Below are 26,505 nucleotides of genomic sequence, written 5' to 3'. Positions count from 1 at the left end.
AACGATAGCCACACATTTGATTTCTAAAACATAAAAAAAAATAAATAAATAAATAAAAATAAAAAATCATTAAAACAAAAATCCAACTTTATTTTATTTTTTTTAATCTTTCTTGTTTCACCTATTCCATTTTTCTCATTGTACCTGTGAGTCTATGATCAACATATTATTTAAATATTTTTTATCATAACATAATCTTCTCTCTCTCTCTCTCTCTCTCTATATATATATATATATATATATTTTTTTTTTTCTCTTTCTTGAAATCTCAATGAATCTTATCTATCCTTTACTAACATTTTCTATTGACACTTATCTCCTCTCTATAAAAATTTGAGTCTCTTCTCTCTCTCTCTCTCTCTCTCTCTCTCTCTCTCTCTCTCTCTCTCTCTCTCTCTCTCTCTCTCTCTCTCTCTCTCTTGAACTATGAAGCGGAAGATGAAGACACACTTAAACCTAGCATTAGCGGTAGTGTCAACAACAAGGTCTATTCAGATCCACCATTGATTCTTGTTTCAAACCTTGATTGGATAATATCAGATCATTTAAAATGCAAAAAGGCAACGACTTCATTATTATTCAAGATGATATAGAGAGGGATTACATTGATCTATTTTTATATGAAATTCCCTAATCTAATTGACCCGCATTGCTCAAGACTATTGGTTAATTAATCTCCTGTGTGTTCTTACTAATATCACATTTGTTTATAAGAAATATACATCTGATAAATGTGATTAGTGTACTAGACAATTAACCAACTCACTATTCCTTATCTAATTGTAACTAACTATTAAGTAACTTTCATAATCTAATTCAACCCTTGGGATCTCATTCATCTAAGCTATTTGGGACAAAATTTAAAAATGCATTAGCCAAAACAGGGTGAAACAAGACAAAGTACAGAAACATATTGGAGCAAACTAAATTTTAAATGGATGTGTAACATAGGAGTAATTACAATGTAGTGGTTTAAAGCTTGGAACAAAATGTAATTAAACAAACTAAATGTTTAAAATTTTCTACTTAAACATATAGGTTAAAAGAAAAAACAATCCAAAAGTTATAATGCAATCTATCACAGGCTCTGAATAACTAAAAATAAATTTTTTTATTATTTATATGAAAAAACCAATAAAAAGGTGGGAAGGGGATTCTAATGATGAAAGCAATAATTGCTATAAAGGTTCCATGCAGACGAGAGTCGTTTTTTTTTTTTTTTTTTTTTTTTTTTTTTTTGGAAAAAAAAAAAATCAAGATCATCATGTTATGTTACAACTTATTATAAGCTATATTAGCCTACGTTTGTTTGTTTCATCCTGTCTACCCTACTACCCCCACACGCTTTCTTTCTTTTCAAAATGTCCTACAGTCACGCGCAGCTTGGATTTATATCAACATCAAGTGATTGGTAGTTGACAATACACGCGTCTAGGAGTCGAGTGGGGGAGAAAGAGTTAAAGACTGAGTGTGTTATTAATTGCTCCCATATGACTTTGTAAAGCCGACTGACAATTTCTTAAAAGCATTTCCCTGAAAATAATATTTGTCAAAAAAAGTGGTCACTTCACAACTCAGCACACTTTGTTGAGACTTGACACTTAGACCAACCAGTAGTTGCCTCATGACTCCCCCATTTTGTTACAATCCCTTCATTCTAGGGTTTGTTTCTACCTTGGCACATTTTGGGCTTTGTTTGTTTAGTTGGAAACTTACTATTCCATAATGTTTCTAATCTTGTAATCAAGAAAAAATAATAATTAGAATTTCTATGCACAATTGAGTAGATATGAGCATGGTTTTAAAAAGAAGCCGAACTAACTGGTTGAATTGAAAATTAGCCACTAGTTCGGTTAAAAAAAAACACTAAAATTCGATCAAAAATCGGAAACCAGAGGCAAATCCGATTTTGACCCTGTCCAGTTTTTTAAACTATGAATATGAGTCTAAAATCAATCATTTTTTAAGTTTATGTTTTACCTAGTTTTTTTAAAATAATTTTAAAATTGCTGAGTTGTGAAGTTGTAGATTTATATTTGGAATTACTATTGATATTATTTATAACTCGGCACCTTAACTTTTGTAAAAAAAAAAAAAAAAATGTAATTCTAAAGTAATGAAGTCTATATATATATTTTTAAAAGTTACTACATTGACTGTTGAACTTTGAATTGCATGGTTTAGATTTTAGCTTGATATATAGAGTTCCTTTTATGGTTTGCTTTAATTGCTACTTTTGGTAATAACTTTCGTTAGTGACTTCGTGTCTATGGCTTTTTAGCATTTTTTTTTTAAATTTTTTTATTTATACAAGATAGAATTCTACTCTACTCTAATCTAAATGTATATATGTGTGAAGCTCCTTACTGGAGACTTGAATCCCGGCCCTTGTCCCCCACACTCCACAAGCACTTATACTTGTAGAATGATCATCGCACCAAGAGTGTACGGTGGTGGCTTTTTAGCACTTACTATGAGATAAAAATATATAATTAACTTGATTGATATTAATTAATTTGCATAGTGCGTCTCACACTTTCTGCCTTTTGGTTTCAAATGCAGGGATATCAGATATGTTATGACTCAGTACTATGTCATGTAATAAACACTGTTATTTATACCAATTGGTGTAGGACCCCAGCAAAGCTAACAAAAAAAAGAAGAGGAAAAGTCATTCCTATTATTCCTTGTAAATTTTAACAGCGTGACCGATTCTCTGGCACTTTTCACACCCACATGTGCAACGCCTTAGTTAATCACGTAACCTAGTAATTAAAGAAAGACAAAAATTCCTCCATTTTCTAGGTTAACATATCTTTTCCCCTTTTACTTTGTCTCCTAATGAGAATTTTGCAATCTCCTAAAAGTGGCTGGCCAACTATTAGAATATGAACCAAATAAAAACAATTAAAAATTGCTATTCTAGTCCCTCAATTTTGAGGTGGTATATATACATCTAATACATAAGATACTTTTTTTTTCCAAGGTGTGTTTGCTTTTAATCCACAATTTAAAAAAAAAATTCTAATCTCATCCTCTAAATTTCAAAAATAGAATGAGGTGGCTTTTCTATCTAATTTTTTGCTGACTTAGCTATAATGGTTTGCCAAGTAATGCTAATATTGATAAATTTCATTTTTATCCCTTAAAATATTGGGTTCATTTGATTTTTGTCTTGTAAATATTAGGTTGGTTAAATTTGATCAAATAATTCATTTTTTCTCCCTACATTAGGGTGCCTCAGCATTCCATTTGTGAAGTAAATGGAAAAATAGATATATAGAAACACTAAATTATTATGTTTTACCATTTTAAGGGGGGGAAATTGAATTGAGGTACCATATTTAAGAGATTAAAAATGCAATTTGTCTAAAAATAAAGTCACTACACCCACATGTTGAAGTTCACAATGAATTGTGTACCTCTTCATACTATGGGACAAATGTGATATATTTTATGAATAGTCAACTAAATTGGTAAGAGAAGGTATATGGTGTATCAATCACATATAGAAGTTTTTGAACTAGCAAAGTACAGTTGTATATTTCCTAATTCCACTTGATTTTCTTTGTAAAAAATTTTCAATTTTGGTACAAGCCACTTTGGTATTGGAATGTAGACATCATGATAGCCATTTTACAACTCAAACTTTGGAGCCATGTTTATTTTAATTGAAGTGTCGACATAAATTGCAAAAACTTTCGACAATGGCTTAAGTGGATTCACTTTGTCTTAAAGTTATTGTGTATATGTGAAGCTGCCATTATAGTAGCAAAATTGAGAAGATCCCATCATGATAATAGTTTCATTTTTTGTCCTTTTTTTTTCCTTCTCTTTTTTGGAGGGAAAATGATAGATACATTAATGTGACGAGAGAGGTTGTTCAAGTTGGTTTTCTCTGCAGAGAATAGAGGAGTTCACTCAAGTAGTTTATCTCCCAAGTCCCAACTAAAAAAAGAAAAGAGAAGAAGAAGAAAAGGAGTGCCTAGAGCCTCAAACCTTTTTGATTACCACACAAGTTAACGTAGATGAAATATGCCAAAATTCTTTTAATCAGAATTAATGCAAGAGTTATTTTGGTAACATGACAATATTATTATTGTTCATGAATTAATGCGTAGAGAGAGTATTATTGATGATTAGAGTCGTATACATACAATGGATAAATGGACGCATTACTATATATAGTAACTGGATATGGTAATACTTCGTATTCTTTTTTGTACATAAGACTCCTTCACAAAACAAGGAACTTTTGGCCTAATATCAATATGTACATGCCATAGGCACAATATCTTTTACTCATAGAAAGGTACATCTGATCTGACTAGAAAACAAAATTACGGTAGCTAGGAATCTCACTGTATAAAGACTTCATGTTCTTGGCTTCCCCGTTTTGTTCCCAACTTTTTCTTTAGCAAGCTATCTCTTTCCAGTCATTCTGTTTGAACTTTTGACTAATTTGTGAGGTAATTGACATTGTTGGGTTCTTTTTTTTCCACAAGAATAACCTAATTAAAAATTCAGGAAAATTCTTGGAGAGATGCTTTTTGCAGAACTTAAGAAATCAGCACCATTGTACCGGGTGGCATATAATCAAAACCCTAAAGACTGAATTCAGTACCAGTCCTTACTCCATATTGATTTCTTCTAAACGCAAGTGAGCTGCTACACGTTTGATGATGTGTATCTGCGCTTTCTTTCTTTCATTTTTTTTTTCTCTCTTTGGTTGTGTTTTATTTTTAGTTGGGAACGGGAGATTCGAAATCTGGATGTCTCGATGAAAAATATCACCCAAACCCAATGTCATTGAACTATAATACTCTTGGCCAGTACTTTCGTTTAATATAGGAGAGAATGGAACAAATACCACTAAATTTCTAGGTGGGAAAACAAAAATTTCTTGTAATCTGACAAAATATTGAGCTAAAAATACGATTTCCTTTTAGGGTCATAGCTTCCTTTAATACTACAACCAGATTAAAAAAGAAAATTCAATATGGACAAAGCAAAAAAAACAAAAGAAAAGAACAGATAGAAAGAACAAAACCTAGCTATATGCCTTCAGATATTCTCTTTAATGAAGGAAAGTGACTCCTATCAAAAAAAAAAAAAAAGAATGAAAGTGACTTCCCTTCTTACTATAGAGTAAAGACTTTTATTAGAACCACATGTATTAAAATCCATTCCAATATGCGGTTTCATAACCAGAAACTATGGGAAAGCGTAGCAAGCTAAATATACAAATATTTCAAAATACATTGTCTGCTCAAATTAATGTTGATTGCAACTTTATTGCCTCTTTCAGAGAAGCTTCCTTTGGTGGTAAAATGGCAGTTAAATTATAATTTTGAACTCTCTTTTTGAAAAGTTAACTGTGTCACCAGTCTCTATCCATACTAAATTTAAAGTGCAATGACAAAGGTAATCATTATGAGAATAATGTTCCTATGTTTAAGAATTTTGGCATTATTTAATAGGAATATCAACTTGTAGTTTGATTCATAATGCTTTAATTCTAACCAAAAAAAAAAACTTTAATTCTAAAATTTTAAGACTCATCATGAATCCTCAGCAGATCCTTGATATATATATATATATATATATAGACTCTGGTAAACAAAAAAAGGAAAAAAAAAATTATAACAAATCCTTGATTGCCAATTGCAAATAGAAAAATGCATTGAAATTTTTTTTTCTTTCTTTCTTTTGCCATTCTTTATTCTTATGTCTTTAGTTCAAAATCTTTTCAAAGCTCATATCCTCAAGTCTTTCTTTTCCTTTGATGATAAAGCGTAAAGCATGTGACAAAGCCTAGGAACGAATAGAGCGCCAAATCTTTTGGTAAAAAATACTAAAATATTTCATAAAATGTAAAGTGCTCCATTACAATTACCAAGGATCACTTTCATACTTTAAGATAGTTAAAGGTCTTTTTCTCTCTCTATCTCTCTCACTCACTCACTCTCTCTCTCTTTCTCTCTCTTCATATGAGTGCAAAACATACAAAATCAATTAGATTTTATATATTTACGTAGGAATATAATATGTTGATTTGGATCTCAGGTCTGATAGGAAGGACATGCTTTTTTTCCACACCTCCTTCTCCTTTTGTTGCTTTCTGTCTTTCTTGTCTCCTTGTCTTTCTTTAGCTCTCCTTTTACTTTTCTTTTTCTTTTGTTTTCTTTTTCATTTCTTTTCCTCTGGTTTTCTCAGCGGGTACCTGATTCTCATCTCCAGCCACCCCTTCACTGTTACAATGATTTCAAAATGAGTAATACTCAAAAGAGACTTCAAAGTGGTCTGCCCAAAGTGAACTCCAAATTAGGCTTCTTGGGGCTTGCCCCTGAATGGTTTGTGGATGAGCTTACATCTGATATTCTTTCATAGCTTAAGCACTTTGGATCCATGTCCTTCTGAGCCAAAAAAAAAAAAATGAAAAGGAAAGAATAAGAAAATGATAACAAGGAAAAAAGAGATGCAATAAATACAAAGAGAAGCAGCATAACAAGTGTGTGAACTGAAGAAGGGAATCAAAGGACATTTGACTCAGAGAATAATAGAATATTTATCAATTAAAAAGAAACATGCCAAGTGTAAATTAGAAAGCCTGTTACAATATGCATGACTAATGTACAACTCTCAAAATATTATTCCCTAACATCATGACCATGAACATTATAGAATGAACCTTTTCTTTTCTTTTCTTTCTTTGTAACATTATAATATGCATTAATTTGTTTGACCATGCATGATTATATAAGGATCTACACCATCTATGAAGGTCAACATTGGTCTGAGGAGTCAAATGGGTTAGGTTTTTGTTGCTAGGCTGTAGATCATTAATGGAATTTTTCTTTTCTTTTCTTAATTTGATTTTTATTTTTATTTTTGAAGGACAAAGGGAGGTGGGGTGGTGAGGGAACATTTTAGTATTTTACAAAACAAAAATCCCTTTTTTTTGTAGACTCAAAATGACAATCCTGCCCCTTAAATTTGTAGAGGAATAAAGCAGCTTTTGAAAGTTTTTTCCCCTCCTTTCCTAGCTCTTTCTAATATGCATGATTTGATAAAGAAAGATGAAAACAAAAATTCTTTCCCCATACCTTTCTTTTTTATTCTATCATTCCCATAGGTATGCACATAAGTGGTAAAATTTTCAAACAAAAGGTCATTTGGGGAATGAAGATTTGAATAATGGTACCTCAAGAGATGGTATGTTTCCACAAGAATCCCTTGGTTTGCCATGCAACCATGCTTCCCTGCTACAAAATCAAACACAAAGAGAGAATATTTCCTTTCAGTGGAAGCCATGCAGAAGAAAAAAGCAAACTGAGAAAAGAAAGCTATCTTTTACTGTCTTGTTTATAGTCTATCACTTTACATTTTTGAGCTGATTGAAATAAAGGTGAACCCACCCCATGTGATTGCCCATTACCCTAACAAGAGACTATGCAAAGAAGTTTCAAAGGGCATAAGACTTTAGCACCAAGATTTCCACTAATGGGTCCATCTAATGGCTTAGCTTTGATAATAAGTTTTCCAATTGTAGGCCCCATTTAATTCCCTATATTTGAACCCCACAAAATCCAAGGGAAAGAGATATCTCCATTTTTTAGGTGGATATTGTCAAATGGGATTTACAGGTCTTGGAATGGTAGAAGAAGAGTGGGTGGGTGGGTTTCTTTCTTTCTTTACTCCTTTTAACCCACTGAAGGGATTATAATTAGCCCATCATGGGGTTTCAGTTTCCATGTTTGTTGACAGACACAGCAAAGCGTAGTGTAATAATTTCTTTTTGCGATTCCTTGCATGCAACTGTGCTTTTTTTATGTGTATGAGAAGAGAGAGAGAGAGAGAGAGAGAGGTTCATACATAAAAGACACAATTATGATTACTAGAGAATATTAAGTTTATATGATGTTTTACAGCCACCGTGCTAATATATTCAAAAGCAATATATGAGGAGCAAACTCCTTAGGAAAATATAGTTCCGCAGTTACTAGAGCAATGAGAGAAGATAAGAAATGAAAACAACTAACACTATGCTACAATTTATATAGAACCTCTAAGTTACATAGGGAAATTAAATCCTGCTAAGGATTCTCAAAAACAAATATTGTTTGCATAAAAAAGTTATACATTTTTTTTTTTAAGATATATATTCTACTCTAACTTAATCTAAATGTATGAATATGAAGTGATCACTACATTAAGAATGTGCGATAATTATACATTTCTTATCTCTCATACTGTACGAGTATTTATATCTATGAAGTAACCACTACATTAAGGGTGTGTGGGGTTTATACATTTCTTGTTTTAAACGTGGTTATTATAGTTAATACTTAAAACGCTTACAAGTAAAAATTAATGCATCATCAAACACCATGCTTTAATGGGTTTCCAAGAGGAAGTTATGTTTCAAGAAACTGGACTTGAATTGCTTTGGAGGTTTGCATGAGGTTGAGGTGCCAAATTTTCTAACCTTTTAATTTTTCAAGCGACCAACCAGTGGCACTATAAGAACATTGATAAAATATTTTTAACGATAGACATAATAAGCAAGCTAGATAGGTTACCTAGAAGAATTGCTCCAGAGACCTTGATAGTCTTTGTCTTGAGCAGTTGGTCTTCCTTGCTGAATGGATAGCTCAGGCCTTCTTGGGTTCTGAATTTCAAACATTAAATCTTCAGAAGTATCTCCAGATGACCCATTTTCAAAAACGTCCGATTGTCCTTTTGTAAACGATAACAACAAAAATTAGAGGACAAAAAGAAGAAGAGGGGACAATATAGGCGACAATATGTTATTATATCATACATTTGTTGACTTAATCATCTATTAATTCATAACTTTCAAAAGAAGATTGGACATTTAAGTTTTAACCTGAAGAAGCTGCAGCTCTATCTGTGGTCTTCACGGTTCGATACATCTGTAGTAAAAATCGTAGGAATTAACCCAATATAAGAATAAACAGTTTTTTTTTTTTTTTTTGATACGAAACAGTCGTGTTAATGACTAAGAAAAACATAATTTAGATAAAGAAATAACATAGTGCTTTACTTTGTCAAAAATAATGTAGTACATTACACTTGGATAACATGTATTTGTAAAAAAAAAAAAACATAAAATCAGAAAGAAGACAAAAAAGAAATATTAAAGTGCACAGTTAACTATCCTCTAGACATGATCAAATACAGTGCTAGTACATGCTGTAGATACAGAAGCATTTATGGGGCTGTAAAAATTAAAAATATATTATGTATATTGATGTGCATACATGGATGTATGTGATTAACCATGGTTAAGAAAAGTGTGGTTAGAAAACCCATCTGAGGAAGACATCATTGAGAAATGATGGTGTTCTGTACTTGTTTATTTTCCTTCTTTTTTTATTTCACTCCCCTTCCAAGGTAAAATGCTTTTATTTTGTTTGGGGAGATTAAATAATGGTATGAGTGTGAGCTTGTCTCGGCTTGGGTATGACTCATTTTGAATTCATTGGGCTTTGTCTTACTTGTTTTCTGAAATCGATAAGACTCTCTCTCTCTCTCTCTCTCTCTCTCCTCTGTTAGTATTGATTTTTTCTTTTACTTGGGCTGGTTCATTCTTCCAAGCAAAAAGCTGTTTATTAGCTTGCAGAAGCAGAACCATCAGATCTAGAAAAAGAAGTGCTAAGGATATGAGAGACCCTCAGTTAGCAATCCATTGCAATTAGAAAAATACGCAATTAATACCTTCCTGTAGCCTAGGTTGTACAATTGCGAATTTACTCTTACAAGCACTATTAAAACTGCATTCAAAGACTATAAACCAACTTAAAAGCAGAAGCAAGAAAGAAATTCATGAGAGAGATACAAAACAAGAAGTTTCAGTATATTTTTCAAATTTTCTCTTATTTGAACAGTTAAATAAGGAAAACCGATTAGATATTGTTGAAAAATGAGAGGGCTTTTCTACCTGTAAATGAGATTTAACATGTGCCAAGGTGAGATCTTTCACATCCATAAGCTCAAGAACTGACTTTGGTGTAGCCCCTAAATCCCAAAAAGAAAGGAACAAAAGAACAAGTAATTAATAAGTCAAATTTTTTAATATATTTTAATTTTCCCATTCTTGAAGTATGCTAAAGAAAAGAAAGCACAATGGTGTAAGAAGAAAAAGGGTAGCGAAAAAAGAAAGCAAAAGCAAGAAGAAAGGAAGACTGAAAAAAGAAAAAGATTTTAAGAAAGAGTTAAATGAAGTTGCTTACTTTCATGGCCACCCAATAGTTCAACAGCATGAACAAAGCGCGCATGGAGTGTAGTTGTCCATCTCATCCGAGGCGCCCTCATGCTTCGTTTAGCTGGAAACCGTGACAGAAATCTTGATCGCAGTAACCCTTGAGACTGAAAAGGACTAGAACTTGAGGTAGTATTAGGTATAGAAATAGAAGAAGGTTGATGCGAAACATCTAAAGGCTGTTGAACAAATGGGAAAGGAGGAGGGTTTTGGTAAACTGGAATTCCTCTTATGGGTCTCAAAAAGCCAAGCTCTGGACTTAGTCCTTGAGTTGGTTGCTGAAACAGTGGCTGGTGATGGAGTTGGTGCTGGTGTTGGTTTTGATGGTGAGAGTAGTGGTTTTGTTGTGGAAAGGCGTGGAAAAGATTGCCATTACCATTTTGGATATGATGATTGTGGTTGGTGAGGGAAGAGTGATGATCAGAAGGCCTTGGATTAGACAAGGAGAGCTCAAAACAGGTGTCAGGTTTGGCCATTGAGGACATGGAGTTTCTAGAGTCGAAAGCTCTCTTCCAAAACCCCAAATCCACTTCTTCTTCTGTACTTCTCCTCCAACTTGAAGTGGGTTTGTTGTTTGGAGGGCTGATTTGCAAAGACAAATCTGGTTGAGCTGGGAATAACTCCATCAGACAAGTCCACCCACTAAAGCCTCCTTTGTCCTCAAATATCTCTTCTACTTCTTCTTGCTGCTTTTCTTTTGGTTGTTGAACGTTATAATAATAGCAGAATGGATATCAAGGATCACAAAAGATGAGCCTTTGAGGGGGGAATTCTTTTGTGATGATCTGGGTGATAAGAGTTTTGGATTTTCAGGTGAGATTTCTGGGTTCTCTTTTTTTCAGATGGGGGGTTTGATCAATTTATGAGAGTGGTTGCAGAGAGAGAGAGAGAGAGAGAGAGAGAGAAGAAATGACAAGGTATGAAGTGAATGGTTGTTTCTTTTGTGTGAAGTATATGTGAGAAAATGACACTTGAAGAGCTGAGAGAGAGAGAGAGAGAGAGAGAGTGTGTTACTTTTTGTGGACGTGGGGGTAGGGTGCTAGAGTGAAAAAGGAAGAAAGAAAAAGATTAGAGAAAGAAATAAAAGTAAATAAGTTTGGACTTGATTCTTTTTTACTACTACTCTCTTTTCCTTTTGTTTTCTTTGAAGGGGAGAAAGGTAAAGGAAATTTTTAGTGTTCACTTTAACGCGTTTATTTGTCTCTCTACAAATTATACTTGCTTTTCTAACCTCACGCACGCACAAACACACACTCATTTTGAACTCAAAAACTATGGATGGTGCTACTTTTCACAAGCCCTAAATTCAACATTTCTCTAGATTTATGTATACGGATGATTGTTTGTGCACTTGTTTCCATATCCTAAGGTTGGCTAATTTCCCAATTATAACCACTCATTGTGATCATGATGAACCCTAATTCCCAAATCACATCATTCGTCTTTGTTTACCTTTAGTCCCACCATCCCTTATATTTGTCATTTTCTCTTTATTTTCACGTGAGAATTAAGATATATTTTTGGCTTGTTGACATGTTGTAGGAATAATTTTAGAATTACACTTTTTTCTACAACTATTTTATATGTTAGATTGTGATTAATTGCCTTTTACTTTTACATAAATCCATCACTTTTTTTTTCCCACCATTTACAGTTTGCCACATTAAACTTGTGACACAAAAGGGCGTGGTCCTAAATTTTTTTTCGTTGTTTTAGGATGGTCCTCCTCATTCATTAGTAAGGGTAGTGATAAAAATCAAAATTATCTTTCAGATAAATAGCTCTATAAGGGTATGGATGTCCTTTCAAGTATAGTGCTCCAGTAATCAAAAACACTGATTAATGTAAATATTTTTTGAAGACAAAATGCAAAGCCGATTAAATCACCCAACAAACTAAATAAATAAATGCATATATAAGCCAGTTTAGAGTTATTTTCCCCCAAAGGGAAATTATTTACACCTAAAAATAAAAAGACGCCACATATATACACATAAATCTTATTGTAATTGGCCAAATGAGCAAGGACTCTTGCCAAAGATTATATGGATGGCAAACATTCCTTGCCTCACTTAACTCACCTTGCCTTGTTCTGTCCTGTGCAGATCTTCCTCACCTTGAGAGAAGACGGATCTTTCTCGTCATGTCCTACCTTGCTCCAAATGCAAATACATATTTTTTTAATTTTTTAATTATATATATAATTTGATATATTAAATACATATTTTTTTTATAAATTTTTTTTCCACATATCCTATTATCATCCTCTAAAAAATTCAATTTCTCCCTATGCTCTTACAACTGTTTATCATCTTTTATATCTCATTAATGACAAAGTCACCTCATTAAGAATGGTTAAGGGCTCATTTGCTTTGGCCATGACTCAGTTTTCATGACTCAATACTCATAACTCATATCTCAAACTCAAAACCCATAACTTATAATTCAGTTTCTATTTTCTCTCAAAAACTCCAAAATTCTTGTTTGGCAACATAACCCAGTCACATAACTCAAAATTTAAGCCTACTTTTTGCCAAAATGGTGGAGCCCACCCACTGACACCACACTGTTTGATTATGGTTGGTGTTTGATTATGGTTGGTACCCGCGTGGGAATTTCTCTTACCTCTCACAAGACATATTCTCCCAGTGCAGCACACCCAGTCTAGAACCCAAACCCCATAAAGCGAAAAGCACAGCATAGACCTCCCCGTCCGGCACTAGCTTAGATCGGAAATAGGTTTGGTCTTCTTTACTCTTCTTTCTATTTCTATTTCTTCAGGCTTTTCATCAATACCCAAACCCATTTCACGCCTCTACCCATTTCACGCATCAATACCCATTAGTCCTTGGTTTAATCTTCTTTCATTTTTCAATTTCATTTTTCAATATCACGACAAAGGGCTCGGTATGGACTCGCTGGTGAAGATTCAATTTCGCCTCAGAAATGCTCAATAATGATCACATAGTGTTCATTTCAGACATGGTGCTTTGATCACGGAATGTTCATCATGGAGCTAACTCATTGGGGATGAAGAGGGAAAGTGTGAGAGGAGGCAGAGAGAGGAAAGTGAGAGGAGGGAAAGTGTTGCTGAAAATTTTGGGGGAGAAATGAAAATGAAATAAGGGAGTTTGCAACGGTAATAACTCCAGCCTGACTCTGATTTGACAATGCACTGGTAAGGGGCCCACAAAGTCATTTTATTTACCACATATGCCACTGAGTTTCAGTTTTCAACTTTTGAAAACACCAAAATCTTGTTTCCATTTTCCATCATCCAAACTCAAAATTTTGAGTTTTTGAGTGATGGAAACAATTATCCAAAACCAAGCCAAACACTTTGTCATCTGTGGGACCCACTCGTTTTGGATGATAGATCATGAAAACTGAGTGATATCACTCAGTTTTGGTGCTATCCAAACAAGCTCTAAATGCTTCAAGCCCGCCTCGAACCTGTCCTGCCTGCCCTTGCTTTGTGCAAGTTTCCCCTACCTCGAAGAGAGGACGAGGTGGGGATAGAGAACTCCTGATCTAACCCTACCTTGCCTCATTGTCATCCCTAAAAGATTATATTGCTCTAACTCAATTGATGCAAGTAAGTTTTCATTTCTTAACTTGTGAATTTATTTACTTGTACTATATTGTACTCAGAAAACCTATTAATTGAGACAATTCCAAAACCCACTTTATTAAACATAAATTATACACGTTGATAAAAAAAAATTTCAAAAAAATGTGCACATTAGTTTTACTTGCTGAATGTTTGGGTTTTTTTTTTTTTTTTGGTGTTTTTTTGAGAATCAATTATTGGTTGTTGACTACATAATCATAGGTAATTCTGATTCTACTTAGGAAATACGTAACCGTTCGTATTAGGATCCTTATTTTTATGGTTTACTTTTCTGCTTAATTTCTTCTCAAAAAAAAAAAAAAAATCTGCTTAAAGTTTAAGTTTAATATTGTTATAAACCTCTTACTTCTCTTCATCATATATGGTTCCCCAATCCAACATGTTACTACCAAACGAAAAGAAAAGGGAAAAAAAAAAAATATATATATATATATATATATGTATATATATAATGTATCACGTTAGTGATGTGGTGACGTTTGTCATTTATATCAAAAGGTGTTATGCATAACAAAAAGTAGCTATGCTACTTCCTCTTATCACAAGCTAATTCATAAAAACATAAATTATACTTGAAATGTTGCTTTTAGGCATAATAGACAAATAAATATCATGAATTGCTACTAGTTTATTTTATGAAAATCTTCTAGTTTTTTTATTTTTTTTTTTATTTTTTTTTTCTCTCCTTATAATAGGTGAGGGAGGACAATTTGAACCCAACTTCTTCTCATTAGAAGAATCGGTCACCTGCTAGGGCTGTAAACAAGCCAACCTAGCAAAGTATTGAAAGTTCAGGCTTATTCATTCAATTTAATTTCTTTCAAACATGAGCCAAGCTTGAGCTAATCACCAAATATAATTATACGCTCAATCTTGGTTTATTTAATTGTCAAGCAAGCATGAGCTTGCTTACATGTTACTTGATTAACTTATTCTTTTCCTTTTATAGTAAAACTATAACTAAAATGTTTTATCCCTTCACAATTCTGTGAATCTTTACTATAAATGGATTGTTTATGTTATGAATATATAACAAATAATAGTTTTATATTATATGAACCAATTTTTAAAACTTATATGCCCAAATTTCTATAGAAAACATATATATATATATATATATAGTATTATATAATTTGAGCTCTAATGTTCATAAGAATGATCATGAACACATTATTATGCTTGAACTTGTCTCGTTTAATAATCAAGCCTAAAGTTCAACTTGAACTTGACTTGTTTACTAAGCAAACGAACATAAACAAGTATTTTTTAGAGCCAAACTCAAACTGTTCATAAACACCAAGCTTGCATTAATAGTCACCGCAAGGCTTTTGGTGTTTTTTGATATGAAACTTTCAAGCTTGAATTTCTTTTCATATATTGATGTTATTTATCTTTTTAATACTTAGAATAGTTTGATTTAGCTAAAGCTCTATCATCTAAGTTTCACGATATTATAAATTTTACCCCAACCAAAATTTCATTTATCTTATTAATTGTTAGGATAATTTAAGTTACTGAAAATTCTATTATCTTCCATGAAATTAAAAATTCCACTTTAACTAATTTTCTTTAACAAAAAAAATTAAAATTTATATTAATTATTTTAATCATCTATCATGATTTTGAGTTCCTCCTTAAAACAAGAAAAAGTTGCTATTGCTATTTTGAAAATATTAATGAAGGATTTTGTTGGTTAAGATGTCAGATTATATTCATAAGGGTTCTGTTCTTTAATAGTTATCAGTCTTCTCTACATAGCTTTCAGGATAAGTGTGCGGTAAAAATACTTTGTTTAAGACATTATTATATGCTTTCTTGAGGCCTAATGGACTTAATGCGGAACAAATTTTAAACTATATATGCTCTTCCGAAAATGGCCAAACCAGAAATAAAAGTCAAAAATATATTATCTTTATTAGGAAATATTCATCCAAAAAACTTAATATTAACAATCATTTTCAAATAATGAAATCCTTATGAGCAAGATAAAATAAAGGTCGAAATACTTTGCTCATCCTTAAAGTTTACTTGTTAAACACTTTTAGTCTCTAAAGTTTAAAATGAGTGCTTTAATTCTCTAAATTTTTTTAAAAATAAGTATTATTGATTCATCTGTTCACTTCAATTAGTTTTTTTGTTTATATGTCTAATAGAGCAACAAGGTGACATTTTCCTTTTTAATAACGTGGCAGGATATTTTTTAATAAGTCTAAATACACATCCAATTAATTCCATCAGTTATGAGTTAAATTGGGTGTACTCCTAGGATTATTGCTTATGTACTTTATTGAAAAATTACACATCACTATCACTTGATAAACTGAGTTGTAAACCCCCAACACATCTCATTTATCCCTTGTAACCGAACACTCCATATTCCTCAGATTGCCATACCCAACAAAATAAACAAAATGTGTGCAAAAAAAATCAACAGGCATGATTTAGCTTTTGCTAGAATATTGCACAAATTAATTTATATAAAGCATTTTAATTTGTGACAAACAAAGAAGACAAATAAATTAAAATTCACAGACCAGATGAATGCAAAATGAAACTCAAAATAATCAAAGCTAGTGTTTGACACCATGTTTTAAAACATATTTCACCCTTCACAAATGGTTCTTTGTGACTTTTGGATGTTTGCCTCTTAAAATTTAATAATCAACAATATACAGAATAAGCACAATAATCTCTCTCTCTCTCTCTCTCTCTCTCTCTCTCTCATGGAAAAATTAACTGAAATGAAATTAGAGATGCATATTTATAGACAAACTCACACCAATTCAAAAAATGTGTAATAGTGAACAAACATACTATTTTGAAATAATAATAAAAAAATGCACATGGAAAAACATTGGAATAAAAAATTATTGAATATTGGATGCACAGGGCCTAGCCCATGCTAGACTCGACTTGATGCAAATGGTGTGCGTGTGTGGTAGAAGGTCCACTTGGGTAAGACCTCCTACTAAAAGTGGGGTGCCCCTTAAGAAAAAAATATATCATGATACAGTCTCATCAGATACTTCCTCACTCCTGAGGGTCCAACTCAATTGCAAATTACCTTGTATATAAATACATCCTAAGTCTTTATAATAATAATAATAATATAATAAAAAAAGATTCAAAATCTAATTCATGTAGGATTCAATGATTTCATAACTTCAAACCATATTCAAGTGAGAACTTTAGAAGTCAATTTCTCATCCATTCCTTAATTTTTTTGTTAAGTGAACATATGACGTTAATATCCTCATGGAGGGAACACATCCCAACTCAGGCCCGCCACAAAGAACATGTGAGTCTCACTTTAATTTTGGCTCTAATTAAAACCACCCAACCACTTGAAAAAACCCTTTTTTTTTCCAACGACGTTTTCCATGAATAGCTTAAGCGCATGAATGGACAATTTGAAAAAAAAAAAAAAAAGTAGCAACCAAATTGTTATAGGTTTTGTTTGGAAGAGAGGAATAGGAATGAATGGAATGGATGTAAACTAAATTTTAAAGAATATTCTTTTCATTATTTTGTTTAGAAGTTCAATAGCAAGAAAAAAAATGGATTTTTTTTTTTTAATAATTTGAAGTTAGGTGAGGGGAGATTTAAACCTTGGGTGCCTCCATTGTTAACTCAACAAGTGTTAGTTAAGATATAAAACTCTTGACTTTTGTAAAAGGAAGTTGTATCATAACCTTTGATTAGACTATTTTACTTCTTGCCTATGAGACTTTCTCAAAACCCCGTGGACCAATAGTTTGATGGATTGAACTTAAGACTTTTAAGTTTACATTACGTCTTAAGCCAAGAAGTCCACCACCCTAGTATACCCCGTGAGTAAAAAGAAATGAAATACTAAATATCTATTCTCTTATTTTTATTTAAGGCAAGCATAATAAAAATGTTATTAAATTGATTCGTTTACATTTCTTTCCATTCAACTTGTAAGGTTACTGATTCTAAAATAAATAAATAACCTGAAAGGTTACTTTCCATGCTATTACTTTCTCTTTGGACATTCAAATTAACAATAAAGACATAAATATTTAATTCATTTTTATTCTATTCGTTCCACTTCTTTATAAAATCCCGTAAGTAATCAATTGTTCCGCTCTTAAACTTAAAAGTCTAAACAGCAATTTGTTGGACAGAAAGATCGAAACAGTAGCCAAAGATTAGTTCCATATTTTACTGTGCGAAACAAGGTTTAATTTCTTTTTCCCCCTTTTCATGAAAAAAGTAGAATCAATTATCTTGGGCATATAGAAAGATGATGCAAAGCTTTTAATACCTTTAAGGCTTTAACCTTGCCTATAAGCATCGGTAAGCGTTACCTTTGTTTTGTAACTTTGCTTTTGGTGCCTCATCTCTGAGTCACTCATCCATGACTCTTTTCTGGATAAACTGGGTCCACATTCCATTTCATTAACAGACAGTCAAAACTCTCAACCAACACCTTCATCAGTCAAGGTAGCCCAATGAGGCTGGTTACTGGTTACTAAGGAAGTTATGGGCCATGCACCACTATACTCTATACAGGAAGGTCTTGGGTTCTACTGCTCCAATGACTGAGGTATATATAGCACTTAAGCAAAAGGTTTTGTAATGAAATCTTAGAACACACATAAATTTGGTATATATTGATTGGTTTTGGTACTCAAGACCTAACCTAAGTTCAACCCGTTAATACTTGAGCTTGAAAATCGAACTTATTTGTGTTAGTGAAGTGTTCACAAAATGGCCAACCCAACTAGATTCCTAGAAGTGCTTCATGGGTCAGGATTCAGGCTCGTTTAGTAAATTACATTAGGAATTATTAAAAAAAATTTGTAGAAGAATTGTAAAAGCAATATACATTATGCTATTACAAAAAAGTAATATTACAGGCACAAGTTATTTTATAATATTTTTACAAAATGTTGATGTAGTTAATCTTTTATTCATTTTCATCTAGGCCTACCATTAATATCATTTTTTCATTTATTAATAATCATTTACTACATCAGCAGTTTATAAAATTTTTGTAAAATAATTTGTATATCTCTAAGAAAAACTTTTTCATTGGTATAAGGTATGGATTTGGTCGCAAGCTACCCAGTATATTAATGCTTCATTTAAGAAAAACTTTTTCAATGGTATAAGTTATGGATTTGGTCGCAAGCTACCCAGTATATTAATGCTTCATTTAATAAGTGCAGATTAATTAGCTAGGCTGGTCAATGGCCATGCCACTAATATGGGTTTCCCTATGCCCCTATCTACTAAAAATTAGAGTCGAGTGCCCTAGAAATTCGACCTTATCTCTTGAATAAAACTAAAATTTCAACATTGAGGCCTCACATTTATATTGGCCCTAGTGAGTACATTGGAAACACCATGGGGATCTTCGTGGAAAGGACTCCTAATTTAAAACAACCCCTACCCAAAACAGACACACATTCACATGCACGCAAAACAGTTAAAAACAATTTTATTATAAAATTCAGGCTGCTCTTGGAATAATACTATGGAGCCCCATGCATCTAGCACCTCCTCTATACACTAGAACTAGATCACGAAACTACAATTTCCATTCCTTGACTTTCAATTCAAACAAAGCAATTAGGAGTAGTTCATTTTAATAAATGTATAGTATAATAGTAATAAGAAATGGAACGAATCTGTTTGGTCACATGCAGCAGTAATTTATTTTTCCTAGGGTTCCCGACAACATTGGAAGCAATTTGCTAAACATATAATAGTATGTAATTTGTATGTGTGCTTATATTCAGATGTATGTTTCTGGCATATATAAAATTGCAAAACTTTGTCGTGGCTACCAATACGGAACACAGTTGTACTAGAAGACTGACATTTTTGTTTTCTGTACCAATTAACTTCATTACATCATTAAGGCTAGGATTTTTATAAATTAAGAAATCGGATCAGTGTCAACCATTCCTTGGTAACAAAAATTAGGGTTCAGAGCATACATGTTTGAGGGTTTTTTTTAAAAAGAAGATTTGTTGCGTAGAAGCATCTAAATTTGTCAGTACAAGAATATCATACCATTTTACTACTCTTGGTCTCAGTTTCCCAATGCTGTGGTTATAATGAGGAAGGTCAAGTGGAATCTTACATTAATACCCGACTTTATAAGATACTAATTTATCTCATCTTTTCCAAGAGTGCTGATTACACTATGGTGTTCTCAATATTCCTTATTAAAATATATGATTTTTTATTCTAAAATTTTTGCTTATATTAAGAGTGACTAATCAGATGCTTCAAGTGCAATCTCAAACAATCCTCCCTCCAAAAAAAATAAAATAAAATAAAATAAAAGACTAAGAAAAATAAAAAATAAAAGTCACCTTTTATGGATGATGATGCTATGATTGATATACCACCACATCTCGATTTGTGACATAGGTATATATCTTAAGATCTACCTAGCTTATGATCCATGGCTAATATTGACTTATGAATATGAGCTAAATTCATGTATCATATGTTTAACTATGTAGTATGTACAGAATGTGAATTGATTGCGATGTATGTGACTTTAAGATCAATTGGCTAATTTAATTATAGTGAAAATCAATCACTGATACCGACATTAAAATGTCACCATCTTATGGACATTGTTTGTCATCTTTAGTTGGATATGGGTCAGCATGTTTTCTATTTACTCTGCAATCTTTCTGAACCACACAATTATATGTAGAAATTTAACCAAATTGCAATTGAATATCGATGACCTATGTTGTCAAAATAATTGCTATGGCATGTTTCCTCAAGTTCTTAAGTTGGTTGTGTGAATCAAAAAAGAGGAATGAACCTTGAACTCATCCTAAAGAGAATTTTCTACCAAAATGTATGATTAAAATGCTTCCCTTGAAAGAAGCTGAGGTGATGAGCAGTAGGGTGGCTTGTCAAAAAAAAAAAACCACATTACGGTAACTGTTTTTGTAAAGATCCTACTTGAGCTTTTGCACTTGATAGGCTTCAACTATATCTTCCAAGGAATGAAACAACACAAACCCGACCTCAAATTATCATATTTCGTATTTTCTGGGGAAACCAACCAAGGGTAAGGGATAGTTGGCTCGTTGAGAAACCAAAGAGTACACGTCATGTAACTTAATTTTATTATATATGGGGGGCTCATGAAATGAAACTAGTGTTTGAACAAGACAAGCAATAGTAGCACTTGTTTTTCATTCTTGGCTGTTAGGTATCAATCTAAGCTTGACTTCGATTGTGCTTCTTTAAATGCAAGCTTTAATTAAGTAATGTCTTGCCGACTCTTGCCACAGGCCTCTGTACAAGGTGAATGATATTGATCATATATAGGTACAAGCTGAATGATATTGATCATATATAGGTACAATTATATATACATGGTAAATTTGTATAGAAAGGGTAATGGTAAATTTTTAAATTTTGGCAAAGAAATGAGGAGGAATAATGTTAAATTATTAATTATACAAACTTTTCTGGTGGGAGATTTAACTATGAAATAAGACTTCAAAGGCTACATATTGAACCAACAGGCTAGGCTAGCTTGACGGAAAGTGCAACAAATTAAATTTTAATTACCACTGCTCCAACCCTTCTGTACAAATTGTCCAGCACAATGCTTTATGGACACTGCATTCTCATTTATGAAAATTATTGTTATTGCCACTTGTTCGACATATTGTCTCTCCATATTAATTTATACCCTTATACCGGTGTATAGTTTATAACGTTTTAATTATGTACTTATTAAAAAATTCTTTTGGTCTGAGGATGCGAGGTTGCAAGCTTACACACGTAATGGTTGAGAGGTTTATGTACTTATTCTTCATTTTTTTTGGTCTGAGCTTCTGAGAGGTTGCAACTATTACATTCAAGGCCATAATGTGCAATCTGCTTTGGACTGACGTCAGCCTGCGAGTTTATGTGCATCACTTTTCTTTTCTTTTTTGAGATAAGAGATATAAATTTTATTGAAGTAAAGAACTATAAACACATGGCATTACACAGTTTGGCCGTGAGAAACAGACCAAGAAAACAGTGCACAATCAGGCATACACCGATGACTAGAGAATGATACAAAAGCTAAAAATTATTGTGCGTAGAAAGAAATCCTACTTTGAAATTTAAATTTTAGGCAAATTACAAATTACTCACATATGGTTTGGTCAAAATTTAAGTTGCCTATTTGTTTTTTGAAATTTGATACTTTACCCATCTGAGATTAACTCAGTTAAGGTTCTGTAACCCAACTTTGTTAAAAACATAACTAAATATATAATTTTGCTCTACTTTTATATCACCCTCCTCAAAAACACAAAAAGCATAAAGATTCAAGAGAAAATAAGATCAAAAGGTGGTTGGTAAAAAGTTTTATTCAATGTCTTAACATTTCAAACTTGCATTATAAATCAACAAAGAAATTCGTATACAGGAGAATACTTAGCACAAAAAGCATGAGTCAAAGAAAAAAAAACACCCAGGTACACTACCACTGGGGAAACCAAAAAAGCAAAGCAAAATTTGTACCTGGCATTCCAAATTGCCCATGCCGTGATTGACTACCTTTCTAACTCCAGAAAAGACAGCTTTTACCTCATTTGTTTGAAGCTTCTTCTTTTATCTTTACTAACATCTTTTTTATCTTTCTTTTTTTTTTTAATATTTTATTTTATGTTTTTTGTGTTTTTGGAGGAGAGACATAAAAGTTTAGTAAAAGTACATATTTAATCCTGTTTTTAACGGAGGTGGGTTACAAAACCTTAACTGAGTTAACCTTATGTGGGTAAAGTATCAAATTTCAAACCACGGGTAGACAACTTAAATTTCAGCCAAACCACAGATGAATAATTTGTAATTTGCCCTTAAAATTTTTTGGTTTGTAAGTACAAAATCAAGTTTGCAACATATATGGTAAAACACAACCATTCTTCCCTGATATAGTGGCGGAGCCACGTTGGGACGAAAGGGGCCTTCCCCCTCCCCCCCCCCCCCCCCCCCAATGTTTGGAAAAAAATTAGTATATATATAGTGGAGTTATTTTCTTTTTTTAATTGTTATATTCACAATATTTTTACAACAATTCTGAAGTGACAGGTTGCTATTGGCTGTTACGCATGGGTAAAAAAGTTATTTAAGTTGTGGATTAAAATTAGAACCAATAACGATTTATCACTTAGGATTCGTTGTGAAATTATTGTAAAAATATTTTGGACATAGCACTTCTCAAGCAATTATCCTCCTCCACTAGATAACCACGTGTGTGGTTAAAATTCTTACTACAAAAGCAAGTGTGTAGCTGTGTAGGCTAATCCCACTTTATCATGTAATTATATTTTATTTTCATTTTGTTTGATTTGACTTTTCTCATTTTTTTTATTTTTTGGATAAATCTCTCCTCATATGTTTAATTGTTTTTCAAATATTAAAATAAATAATATATCATAACATTACAAATGTATATGATTTAAAATATATTATTTTTATCATTTAATTTATATATAAAATAATATAACATGTATTTGGTTGTAGTTATTAGTTTTTTTTTTTTTTTTATTGAGATTTGAATGATTGTTTATCTTTTATTAAGAAATCTTTAAATTATTAGTATTTTTTAAAAATTTTAGTCATTATATTTAATGGATGATAATTTAATTTGAAAAATCTAGGTTCATGGACAAGTTTAGGATACAGTAATTCAAAAATAATATACCTCCGGATTCTGATTATTAAATTGTATGTACATTATTATTAGTATAGATATAATTAATATATGCACCGTGAAAAAAATTAATTGTCTAATTTTATGTTTAACCCCCCAAATATAAATTCTTGGCTTCACCATTGCCTCGATATAAATTAAACGGTATGAAAGATATATTATTTTATATAAATATAAAATAAAATAAGATATAAGTTTAGAATGATATTATAGGTTAGAAAAAACTAGACATAGTTATAATATAATGACAAAATATATAAGAAATTATAAAGAATGTGTAAAGTTGTGATTTACAACTATGTTTTTATATTGGCTTTAATTTCGTGTCAAATTTAATTGTATTTCTATTTAATCATTTCCCTATATTTTTGTGGGATTTAATGTAAAAGTTGTGTGTGAGAGATTGGTGAAGATTCTGTGAAAATGAAGAATTCACGACTAGAATGCCACGTGAGAAGCATATGCTGGAATTTGAACAGTCTTTGCCAGGCTAGATTTCGCGACTCAGGCCAAGTCATGAGTGACCCGCGAAACTTTCTGCTTGGATGATTTTGAGTGTGCATTTTCACATACCTTTACCAATACTATATAATTAAGCCCTCATTACCCACGAAAATTGTAAGAACAAGGAGTTTTTCCAATAAACTTTTGAGAGAGAAAACCCTAACCAAATACTTGAGAGTTAGAGATTGTATACCCACAATCATCTACACCATTTTCTCTAAAGTTTCCTTTACTCCTACCTCTCCATCTACATATCCTTAAGAGGTTCTTAACTCAAACACTTACCTCACCCAATCTGGGTGTTGAGAGAAGTTTTGGTGCATATGGGAAGCATTAGAAAAAGCCATTGAGTAGATGATGCAATTTGGAGCTAATTACGGGATCCGGACAACTAGTGAAGACATAGCTCTGTGAAACCCGTTGGTAGCAGGAAGTTAGAGGGTTCAAGTACATTCGGTAGATTAGGCTTTGAGGGTCTTCATTATTCATGTACTCCAACTTTATTCACTAGCGGATTGATTTCGGTTTGGAGGGCTACGGAGAGGTTTTTCGCCGAGTACTTCGGTTTCCTCTTCGACAACACATCGCCATGTTATTTTGTGTTTGCATCTCTCTTCTCTACCCTTTAAGCTTTACATTTATTGTTTATTGTACTTGCTTATGCCGTAAAGTAGTGTTCTGATTTTATTGCGTATCATTTACTCTTATTCTGCACTTAATTAAGTTAGAGTAAAAGCAATTAAGCTGTAATTTAAAATTGAGGGTCTAAATTGACTATAGTGCTTCACACAATTTGAGATTTTAGAATGCAATAAAGAAGAGAGAGAGAGAGATTAATGTGTTTCTGAATTAAAGGCATACATCCATAGTAGAAAGCTCTTAACGTTTACATCTTTACTACTAAGATTTCCTCCTGCAAACTTAAACTTCAGCCCTTGCCCCCCTCCCCCATACCCCACAATTATTTTGTACTTATAGAATGACCATCACGTTAAAAGTATACAGTTGTAGAATTACATAATTAAGATTACTTCTCTTGCACTCAAATTAAGACTATGATTTACTTTTCTTATTAATGTAAGACAGAATCTAAAGTTTAATTTTTTTTGGTAATCCATTAATTTTGTAAGATTACTTCTCTTGCACTCAAATGGTCTTCATTGACTTAATATTGTTGTGACTAAATCTTTCCCTTTTTTCCCTTTAGATGGATGGTTTACTGGGGTTAAAAATATTAGAATTTTCCTCCAAATCAGTTTCTCTATTTTTTTTTATATCCCATCAACTTGCACATTTTTCTATTCTACTATTAGGCTGAACAAATTTTTGAACATTTTTCTTCAAAAAATAAATCACTCTGAATTTTTGTGTAATTCAACCAGGTACATTTATCCTACTAAATACATTTAGGCAATTTACTGTAGTTATTTCTTAGAATGATGTGTTTGAAGTTTCAAGTAAGTTGAGGCTAGTTAGCAATTTTTGTGGACCACCTTATTGGATAAAATCTAAAGTATAATTAGTGGGAGACGTCAATAATATTCCCTAATGTGTGTACCTTAAAGGAGAAATTATGCCAGATGGCCTTTTCCTTATATGAAACAAAATATACCGAAGAAACTTGACCACAATATAAATAAATAAATAAAAGTAGATTTTTTTTTTGGTAATCAAGCTTACATAACAAGACTTAAAGTAGCAATTGATCCTGTTCTTTAGCCTCAAATACAAAATAACAAAAAGATGAAACATTTTGAATCTTTGCCAACGACTTATAGCAAAGGGAAGCTTGGAGAAGTGCCCTACAAATCTATAGAAACTAGTGACTGAAAGATATATGCAAGATTTTGACAAGAACCCATTAACATAATTTTTGCTTTGTTCCTTTCTCATTCTACGTTTTCTTGCTTCACTTTCCACCATTCCACACATTTATTCTCTTCAAGTAAAGGTGGAAATGATTATTGTGAAGAACTGGTCCCACAATCCTTTAGAAACAATCAATCAAATTGGAAATTAGTGCCTTTGTCAAGCAGCCAGGTCAAGGTACAGAGGGATGTAGGTTCCCACCTAATTGGAGCACTTTGCCCCCACAGGATTTGATTTCTCATTACTAATCAAATGACTGAGCAGCAACTTGGGCTGCTTGGATTCCCTAATTCACAGCTGCGATTGAATTAAAGCAAATCATTTTTAGTTTGGTTTTTTTGGTCCAAATATATCCCAACTTAACTAAACCTATACCTGAACTTTTTTTCTAGTATAAAACCCATGCGTTGTGACATTCTAAACACTAACGATTAAACTCGGAAAAAAATCCGTCCCTTTTTCTTTTTTGGATAGTAAAACTGAAATCAATCTATTTTT

General features: G+C 32.3%; 1 protein-coding gene across 6 annotated transcripts; it reads right to left on the bottom strand.

Moving 5' to 3' along the window:
• Positions 1-5,839: 5,839 nt before the first annotated feature.
• LOC115971734 (probable transcription factor KAN2) lies at positions 5,840-11,309 on the bottom strand. Of its 6 annotated transcripts, none has more exons than XM_031091759.1 (7): positions 10,257-11,308; positions 9,965-10,041; positions 8,891-8,936; positions 8,583-8,739; positions 7,205-7,265; positions 6,372-6,413; positions 5,840-6,251 (listed from the first exon to the last, which is right to left on the bottom strand). In XM_031091759.1, the coding sequence occupies exons 1-7, from the start codon at positions 10,909-10,911 to the stop codon at positions 6,249-6,251; spliced, it is 1,041 nt and encodes a 346-aa protein (XP_030947619.1). In that variant the 5' UTR covers positions 10,912-11,308; the 3' UTR covers positions 5,840-6,248. The 6 variants fall into 6 exon arrangements, with proteins under 6 accessions (XP_030947619.1, XP_030947618.1, XP_030947617.1 ...); XM_031091758.1 differs by having other exon boundaries at positions 6,372-6,416; positions 10,257-11,307; XM_031091757.1 differs by having other exon boundaries at positions 5,840-6,413; positions 7,205-7,262; positions 10,257-11,309.
• Between the last annotated feature and the right edge of the window lie 15,196 nt (positions 11,310-26,505).

Source organism: Quercus lobata, chromosome 12 (genome assembly GCF_001633185.2).
Source record: "Quercus lobata isolate SW786 chromosome 12, ValleyOak3.0 Primary Assembly, whole genome shotgun sequence".
NCBI lineage: Eukaryota > Viridiplantae > Streptophyta > Magnoliopsida > Fagales > Fagaceae > Quercus > Quercus lobata.
This window is presented reverse-complemented; position numbering and strand designations above follow the sequence as displayed.